This window comes from Electrona antarctica (genome assembly GCF_951216825.1).
Source record: "Electrona antarctica genome assembly, contig: scaffold_58, whole genome shotgun sequence".
Taxonomy (NCBI): domain Eukaryota; kingdom Metazoa; phylum Chordata; class Actinopteri; order Myctophiformes; family Myctophidae; genus Electrona; species Electrona antarctica.
Genome location: NW_027638206.1, coordinates 322,979 through 333,005, shown reverse-complemented (window position 1 = coordinate 333,005; position 10,027 = coordinate 322,979). Strand labels below are relative to the sequence as shown.

The window sequence follows — 10,027 nt, the reverse complement described above, 5'->3', positions numbered from 1 at the left end:
ATTTATAAAGTATTTATAAATACATGAAGTCAGTAAATCTCAAATCTCATCTTTTTGACATTAGATACATTTTTGCTCTTTGGTGCGCTTGTTAAACAGAAACCTGGCAACCCCAGCACGTCCACCCTCTAAACCCAGCCGTGTAGAAACTTAAACTCGACTTGATTTCTTTCCCCCCTGTTATTAAAATATCACGCAAAGAGAAAGCACGAGACACAATAATAATAGCAATATTAATAATAATAAATGTATGAAAACAATAATAATACATATACTAACACCGTTTTATGCTACCACTATATTACCGTGACATCAATACTCAGTTCCGCCGGTTCCGGTTTCCAGTCGGACCGTTATCACCGACGCACCGCTCCCCCTCCATGCAGTGGGAAGAATTATTGTTTACAAAGAGTTAATAAATAAATACTTATAAATAAGACTGTTCATAAATAAGATCCTTTACAGTATTTAATCATTTATTTTCGTCACCATGGGAGAGCAGCCACTCAGAGTGTAAGTGTGAACATTCAGATTAAATAAATAAATGTCAGAATCGAGTAAAAATATACATCTATACGAGAGTCTAAATCTAACATAAATACACTGAACACAAACAATTAAATGTGATCTTTACTGAAAACTGTTTCATGTCAAGGACCCCCAAATGGACCAAATGGACTTACACTCTCAGAGTTACAGACCCGTAAGGGTCCATTTGGTTCCATGTGTTACACTCTCAGAGTTACAGACCCGTAAGGGTCCATTTGGTTCCATGTGTTACACTCTCAGAGTTACAGACCTGTAAGGGTCCATTTGGTTCCATGTGTTACACTCTCAGAGTTACAGACCCGTAAGGGTCCATTTGGTTCCATGTGTTACACTCTCAGAGTTACAGACCCGTAAGGGTCCATTTGGTTCCATGTGTTACACTCTCAGAGTTACAGACCCATAAGGGTCCATTTGGCTCCATGTGTTACACTCTCAGAGTTACAGACCCATAAGGGTCCATTTGGTTCCATGTGTTACACTCTTAGAGTTACAGACCCATAAGGGTCCATTTGGCTCCATGTGTTACACTCTCAGAGTTACAGACCCATAAGGGTCCATTTGGTTCCAAACTATCATTTAGCTGGGGACCCCCTGGAACCCCCTCAGGGACCCCTGGTGGTCCCCAGACCACATGGGGAACCCCTGGAACCCCCTCAAGGACCCCTGGTGGTCCCCAGACCACATGGGGACCCCCTGGAACCCCCTCAGGGACCCCTGGTGAAGTGCGCCCAGCTCAGCGTGTGGTGTGTTTGATGTGTGTCTCTGCCCCTCCCTCCAGCTTGGCGTGTGGTGACGTAGAAGGCCGAGTGGGCGCGCTGTTCAACCGAGTACGAAGCATTCAGAAGAAGAGCGGACAGTTTGACGTAAGAATCGTTCAGACTCTGTAACGAATCATTACTTTTAGAAATAGTTAATAGTGCTTTTATATACGCCGCTTTCTGAGGGCCTCCTACATACATACATACATACATACATCTGAGGGCCTCCTACATACATACATACATACATACATCTGAGGGCCTCCTACATACATACATTTGCCATTTAAATGAAAGGAGAACTTACGTCATTATGTGTCTGAGCAAATCAGCCTTTACATAGACTGTGCATTACATTCACACACCTTTACGTAGATTGTGCATTACATTCACCCATTCACACACACATTCACACACCTTTACATAGATTGTGCATTACATTCACCCATTCACACACACATTCACACACCTTTACATAGACTGTGCATTACATTCACCCATTCACACACACATTCACACACCTTTACGTAGATTGTACATTACATTCACCCATTCACACACACATTCACACACCTTTACATAGACTGTGCATTACATTCACACATTCACACACCTTTACATAGATTGTACATTACATTCACCCATTCACACACACATTCACACACCTTTACGTAGATTGTACATTACATTCACCCATTCACACACACATTCACACACCTTTACATAGACTGTGCATTACATTCACCCATTCACACACACATTCACACACCTTTACATAGACTGTGCATTACATTCACCCATTCACACACACATTCACACACCTTTACATAGACTGTACATTACATTCACCCATTCACACACACATTCACACACCTTTACATAGACTGTGCATTACATTCACCCATTCACACACACATTCACACACCTTTACATAGACTGTACATTACATTCACCCATTCACACACACATTCACACACCTTTACATAGACTGTGCATTACATTCACCCATTCACACACACATTCACACACCTTTACATAGATTGTGCATTACATTCACCCATTCACACACACATTCACACACCGATGGCGGAGGAAACCATGGCTCTGAGACCTAGTGGAGTAGAAGTCAGTATTTGGCTCTGAGACGTAGCGGAGTAGAAGTCAAAGTATTTAATCGGATCAAAGGAACTAAAGTGTGATTAAAATGAGTAATTCTTTTCAAATCCCGTTTATTCTTTCTGTAATCAGTGAATCGAAATGAATCGGTTAAAATGTAAAAGTCCCAAATTGACAGTTTTAAATATATGTTGATGATTTGTGATATAATATCGTTAATCACAAGTATTTTCGCCACAATAATGTACTTTTATTAACCCATTCTGGGCGGGAACCCCTTTTGGTGTTAGCATTATGTTATGCTTTAGCTATTGAAAAATAACAGATCTACAAGCTCGTAGCGCGCCACCGAGTGGCGCGCTATGAGCTTGTAGGTCTGCTATTTTTTGAAAAATCGAAGAACGACTGACATAGAAACATAGCTTTTTCAGAAAACTGTCAGGATTTAGAAGACAATTTTAGAACCTGATCTCAGGTCAAAATAGTTAATTCTTTAATATCATAATTATGTATTAATGAATGTTCCAGTTGGAGAGTTATTTAATATCATACTGTATTAATGTTACAGTTACTGTTGTGTGTTGGAGAGTTCTTTGGAACGACGCCAGAGGCCGAAGCAGAATGGAAGGAGTACAAATCTGGAGCCAAGAAAGGTATCTTAAACCATTTTGGTGTTTTAACCATTATGTTATACTTTATCTATTGAAAAACAGCAGATCTACAAGCTCATAGCTTGTAGATATTTTTGAAAAATTGTTAAAATGTGGCACAAATCTTTGAATTGGGTTAGTATTATTAAACATTTGCAGATGTTATAAATCATTTAACTGTTGAGACCTTAACTCCCTCCGCGCCATTGGCGAAGACCTTTGTCAATTGAAGCCTAATTTTGATACTAACACTTAACGCCATTGCCGAAGCCCTTCGTCAATTGCGCTTTTATAGTGCGTTCGATTGCTCGAGACAAAATGCTACTGCCGTTAGCCAGTTAGCTAGCTGTGTTGTTAGCACAGCACTGGATCGCCATCTTAGATCGTCGTCGCCATAATAATCCATTCTATCCGTTTCTTTCAATCGCCTGTATGTCCTATTCCTGGTCCCAGATGGTATTTTGGTCAAAACAGCGTTTCTTTGACGGCACAGAGCCGGCGATGAGGAGCCCCCCAAGTGCACTGGCATGGACCCATATTGTAAACAACAGTTGAACGGGACCTGTTAAACTTCCTAGGATAAGCTCCCTATACCGGAAGTCTGGAACTGTGGCTTTTCAAAATAAGAGCTCAAATTTAAAAAATGCTGGCGTGAATTAGATCCTAATTTTTCAATAAATGCTAGCGCTAAATGGGTTAACCGTCATTTGAAGCCTATTATTTAATGCTACCCTTAACCCATTCTGGGCGGGAACCCCTTTTGGTGTTTTAAACATTATGTTATAATTTAGCAATTTTTGAAAAATCGTGAAAGTATTCATTTCAGAAAACTGGAGGATTTAGAAGAATTTAAAAAAAAATTGAGGTTAGGCCTAAATGTGTTAAAGGGACACTTCACCCCTTTTGCAGCCAGATCTTATTTTAATGATGTTTGGGAGACAAGAAACACTTTCCTGGGGTTTTTACGTGGGTAATAATATGTGTTTTTACTTTTAGATATTTCAGTATGGACTCCATGTCGTCATGGACACTGGGCTCACTTACTTCCTGGACTACAATCCCCATAATGCTTTGGTGCATCATGGACATCATGGAGCCCATGGACACTTTGAAATACTGAAATATCTAAAAACACATTATATTACCCACGTAAAAACCCTCCCAAACATCATTAACACCCCGAACGCCCAGGACGAAGTTCTTTGTCCTTTCTATTAGTAACGCCCGACGCTCAGGACGAAGTATTGTCCAAAAGACGAAGTTTATTGATACGAGAACGGATCGCATGGCTGTATAGCCCAGGCGCGCCTGCTGGGCTCTGGGTCTTAGATCGTCATCACCGATCCAATAATAATAATAATGTTTTCCAGCCCCGATCCACACCTACATCCTTGGAGCAGCCAGCCAGGAGACGGTGAAATATTTCCCCAGTGCCGACGGCTGTGAGCTGGCTGACAACATCACTTATCTGGGTGAGTAGCGCCCCCACCAGGCTGACAAAATCACTTACCTGGGTGAGAACATAGTCTATAGCGCCACCACCTGGCCTGGCTGACAACATCACTTATCTGGGTGAGTAGCGCCCCCACCAGGCTGACAACATCACTTACCTGGGTGAGAACATAGCCTATAGCGCCCCCACCTGGCCTGGCTGACAACATCACTTATCTGGGTGAGAACATAGTCTATAGCACCACCACCAGGCTGACAACATCACTTATCTGGGTGAGTAGCGCCCCCACCTGGCCAGGCTGACAACATCACTTATCTGGGTAAGAACGTTATATAGTGTGGTACGAGGCGGGCGGCAGTGGATCAGCGGTAGAGTGGTCAGATGGGAACCGTGAGGTTCCCGGTTCGATCCCTGTGGGCTCCCCCAGAGGTAGTGTCGAAGTGTCCTTGAGCAAGACTCTGAACCCCTGATTGCTCCTGATGTGCAGGTTGGTGCCTTGCATGGTTTCCTCCACCATCGGGGCGACTGTGTCTCAGGAGGTAGAGCAGGTCGTCCAATGATCCATGGGTCGGCGGTTCGAATCCCGGCTCCTCCTGTCTACATGTCGAAGTGTCCTTGAGCAAGACACTGAACCCCAAATTGCTCCCGATGTGCTGGTTGGTACCTTGCATGGCTTCCACGGCAATCGGTGTATGAATGTGTGTGAATGGGTGAATGTAATGCACCATCTATGTAAAGCGCCTTGGATAAAGGCTATAAATGCACCATTTACCATTTACCATCAGTGTGTGAATGAGTAAATGTAATGTACAATCTATGTAAAGGTGTGTGTGTGTGTGTGTGTGTCTCTTTGTCTCTCTCTCTGTGTGTGTGTGTGTGTGTGTGTGTGTGTGTGTGTGTGTGTGTGTGTGTGTGTGTGTGTGTGTGTGTGTGTGTGTGTGTGTGTGTGTGTGTGTGTGTGTGTGTGTCTCTCTCTGTGTCTCTCTGTGTGTGTGTGTGTGTCTAATTGTCTATGTGTCTCTGTGGCCCCAGGGAGGCGGGGCCTGTTCTCCGGGGCCTCGGGCCTCCAGATAGCGTACGTCAGCGGGCGGGAAGCCCAGGCGGCCCCTCCCCCCTCCCACTGTTTCTCCCCCAAAGACCTCAGCGCTCTGGTGGCTCCGCTGACCTCCTCCAAGTTCAGAGGAGTGGACATCCTGCTGAGCTCCCAGTGGCCCCGAGGGGTCTGGAACTACGGGAACACGCCCCCTACGGTAGGTAGAACTACAGCTCCCAGTGGCCCCGAGGGGTCTGGAACTACGGGAACACGCCCCCTACGGTAGGTAGAACTACAGCTCCCAGTGGCCCCAAGGGGTCTGGAACTACGGGAACACGCCCCCTACGGTAGGTAGAACTACAGCTCCCAGTGGTCCCGAGGGGTCTGGAACTACGGAAACACCCCCCCCCCCCCCCACGGTAGGTAGAACTACACCCCCCCCCCCCCCCCCCCCCCCCCCCCCTACGGTAGGTAGAACTACAGCTCCCAGTGGCCCCGAGGGGTCTGGAACTACGGAAGTCTTTTCAGAGTAAAATCTGTCATATCTGCTGGCAGTTCAGTGCCATTATTTTGAAAACCTCTGAATCATTCTAAGTGTTAAAAGGTCATGTTTTTTGGTTTTGATTGATTGATTGAAATATTTATGCAGAATTACAGTACATTTCAAGCACAAACTCAATACAAAGACTGTTAACTGTGAGTGGACGACCCAATTAAGCATTACACTTGTTTACAAGAGGGTCCACCATGTTCAATTCATCAAAACATTTAGAGACGTACAAATAGACACTTTCTATATAGACAAAGAACAGAACAGGAATTCATCATAATGGAGGTAAAAAAGGAAAAGAAACATATACAGTGAGGGAAAAAAAGGGGGGGGGGGGGGGCGGTGGGGTGGGATTCAGATTTTACGGGGGCCAGTTTCAAATTGATTGCAGCCATCCGTAGGTGCCCTTTGAGAGCGGTTTTGAAGGAGTCAAGGGATTTGCATGTCTTAATGACTGTTGGTAGGGCGTTCCACCTTTTGGTGGCATAGGAGCGAAAATAATTTAGTCCCTCGTTTGTGCCGAATTTGGGTTGTACATGGTTCGTTGCACTCCCTCTGGTGTTGTGGGTGTGGACGTTAACATTAAGGAAGTATCTAGACAGGTACATGGGTATCTCGGTGGTGTATCGAATCTTGTGGACCAGACCCATTGCAAGATGCTGTACTCTGTCGTCGACCCTAAGCCATTCCAGCCTGTCGAAGTGGGCAGGGGTGAGGTGGGTTCGGGGGGCGAGGCCAAGTAGGAGCCTGACCAGTTTGTTTTGGGAAGTCTGGAGCCTAGTTTTAAGGGCCTTTGAGGTGCTGTGATACCAGGAGGTGCATGCATAGTCAAAGAAACCTTGTACAAGGGCTCCAACTCATCCATCGCCAAGGACTTATTTAACTTCTTTTTCATGATGTCCTGGAGCGCCAAGGACGTGTTTTTCGTGTTTTATAACATGGTAAAAAAAAAAAGGTTAAGGTCTTCAATGTGTTTTTGTTGACCAGTGAGGAGATCCTGTAAAGGAATCTTGTTCTTTGGTTGACTTTTTTGATTACGTTGGTGGCCATTTTATCACCGGAAAGATTAGCCTCCAGGATGGAACCTAGGTAGGTAATTTCATCTTTACGTGTGATAACATTGTCACCCACTCTAACCAAGAAGCCATTTGCCTTGCTGAGATTACTATTAGAGCCAAAGAGAATGGATTCAGTTTTTCCCAGGTGTAAAGATAGTTTGTTATCAGCGAGCCAGGTGCAGATTCTACCGAGTTCAGAGCTGAGGGCCTTTTCAACCTGCAGTTTGTCCCTGTCCGAGGCTAGCACTGCAGAGTCATCTGCGAACAGGAACAAGTTGCAGTCACAAGCTGAAATCATGTCGTTAACATATATTAGGAACAGTAAAGGCCCTAGAATGCTTCCTTGTGGAACGCCACAGCTCACTTGGAGGGGGGGGGGACAGTGTTCCATTCACCTCCACCATCTGTTCTCTCCCCTCCAGGTAGGATTGCATCCAGCTCACTGATGTGCTATCGAAACCAATTGCTTTAAGCTTGTTAACCAGTATGGAGTGGTTCACAGTGTCAAAAGCCTTTTGGAGGTCCAGCATGACCATGCCGCAGTATTTGCCAGCATCCACCTCATGTTTGATGTGGTCGCTCAAATAGAGAAGGCATGTGTCAGTGGAGTGGGATGTTCTGAAGCCAGATTGGAACTCGTACATTAATTTATTTGTGGCAAGATACTTTTCAACCTGTTCATAGACTATTTTTTCCATCACTTTCGAGATGGAGCTTAGAATAGAAATAGGGCGGTAGTTGCCGGGGTCTAATTTACTCCCTTTCTTGTGCAAGTGGGTTACTTTGGCCAGTTTGAAATCTTGGGGGACCTGTCCCTGTTTGATGGAGAGGTTTACTATGTGGGTGATAATTGGAGCTATAGAGATCTCTGAGGAATTTGGAGGGAATATTGTCATGGCCAGTGGCCTTGTGGGGTTGGAGGGCACTCATTTTCTTAAGTACCTCATCAGTTGTTACCATAACTAGTTTAAAATCATCTTTACAAACACCTATGTTTCTGTAGAAGGTTTTAATGTGCTCTACACCAAAGAGCCCAGAGTGGGAGGGCAGTTTGTTAACCAGAGTTGTTGCTATGTTTGTAAAGAAGATGTTCAAGTAGTTGGCCACATCAAGCTTGTCAGTGATGAGAGTGTCGTTCGATTTGATGTTTATGTTTGAAAACCTGGTTTTTAGTTTCTGACCACAGCCTAGCCTAGATTGTTTAGTAGCTTCCAGAGATCATGAGGATTATTTTTGTTTTCCTCAGCTTTATCATTGATAAAGTTACTTTTAGCTGATTTAGTCATGGTAGTTACAATGTTTCTTAGCTTGTTTCGTTGGGTTTTTAGGATGCCCAGTTGGGTTTGGAGATCACTGTCGAAGCGCTTGGCTAGCTTGGACTTGCATTTAAGAAGTTCAGAGCATTTTTTGTCTCTGGCTTTCATTGCAGTCAGTATGTCCGAATTCATCCATGGCTCCGAGCGGGTTTTGACCCTGATGGTTCTCAGAGGAGCCATGTTGTTTAGTACTCATGTAAATTTGGTTTTGAAGCCAAGCCATGCTTCCTCGACTAGTGAGCTCCTGAGCTCATCGGACCAATCCAGATTCTTCACTTCAAGGTTAAAGGCCTCACTAGAGTAGGTTTTGAGGTCCCTAGATATGACTGTTTTGTGACAGCCAGACTTTAGTTTTTGTTTTTTGCGGGTACAGAAAATCATAAAATGATCACTAAGCCCACATACAATAACCCCTTTCTTGGAGATTCTGGATTTGTCCGAGGTCAGAATGAGATCAATGACAGTTTGAGTAGAATCACACACTCTTGTGGGTTGGGTAATTAGCTGACTGACACTATGCAGATCACAGAACTTACTGAATGACTTAAACACAGGTGCTTCCTGTCTGTATTGTAGGCGCCAATCAGGATTTTCTCTACACATTCCTCCCCAGCTAAGAACCCCTCAAGTATATCATAGAACCCATGCTGATCGGGTGGTCTATAGACGGTGCCCACTAATACTGATTTTGCATTTTTGAAAATGAATTCAATCCACATTTTCATCATGCTGTAAGTCAGTACGAGTAACGTATTCAGTGTCTTTGTGAATATACCACCACCTGTTTCTGTCATTCCTAATGATAGTATAGTTCTCTATTTCAATCTCTGGGTCCTTGGTGGACTCATCCAGCTTTGTTTCAGAGAAGCTTATGATGTTTGCCTTACCGCTTTGGAACACTTGTCTGATTTCAGCCAGTTTGGGTCCAAGGGGGGACCCAAACTGGTCGACCGGAGTTTGTTGGAAAGTTTAACCGGAGTTTCCTGTAATATACACATCCTTATTCCATGACTTTTGCGCAGTGCTTGACATGAAATATTGAGCACCACTGATATAGAAACATAGGGTTTAACCCTGTGAGAACCACTGATATAGAAACATAGGTTTAACCCTGTGAGAACCACTGATATAGAAACATAGGGTTTAACCCTGTAAGAACCACTGATATAGAAACATAGGGTTTAACCCTGTAAGAACCACTGATATAGAAACATAGGGTTTAACCCTGTGAGAACCACTGATATAGAAACATGAGGTTTAACCCTGTGAGAACCACTGATATAGAAACATAGGGTTTAACCCTGTGAGAACCACTGATATAGAAACATGAGGTTTAACCCTGTGAGAACCACTGATATAGAAACATAGGTTTTTCAGAAATCTGTCAGGATTTAGAGACATGTATTGAATGTAAATGGATTAAAGGATGTCTCTTCTCTTCCAGGAGGTGAACACCAGGTTCTGTGGAACCGGCTCCATCGCCAACCTGGCGGACAAGCTGAAGCCGCGCTACCACTTCGCTGCACTAGAGGGCGCTCACTACG

At 44.2% G+C, this 10,027-nt stretch overlaps 1 protein-coding gene across 3 annotated transcripts in view; it reads left to right on the top strand.

Annotated features, from left to right (window-relative positions):
• Positions 1-356: 356 nt before the first annotated feature.
• cwf19l1 (CWF19 like cell cycle control factor 1) overlaps positions 357-10,027 on the top strand; it is a 25,672-nt gene continuing 16,001 nt past the window's right edge. For 2 of the 3 annotated variants that reach the window (XM_079531172.1, XM_079531171.1), the window contains exons 1-6: positions 357-513; positions 1,328-1,412; positions 2,992-3,076; positions 4,444-4,545; positions 5,559-5,776; positions 9,928-10,027. In XM_079531172.1, coding sequence (XP_079387298.1) covers positions 491-513; positions 1,328-1,412; positions 2,992-3,076; positions 4,444-4,545; positions 5,559-5,776; positions 9,928-10,027 — 613 coding nt within the window. In that variant the 5' untranslated portion in view covers positions 357-490. Of the gene's footprint in view, positions 514-1,327; positions 1,413-2,991; positions 3,077-4,443; positions 4,550-5,558; positions 5,777-9,927 lie in introns of all 3 variants that reach the window. The other variant, XM_079531173.1, reaches the window with a different exon arrangement.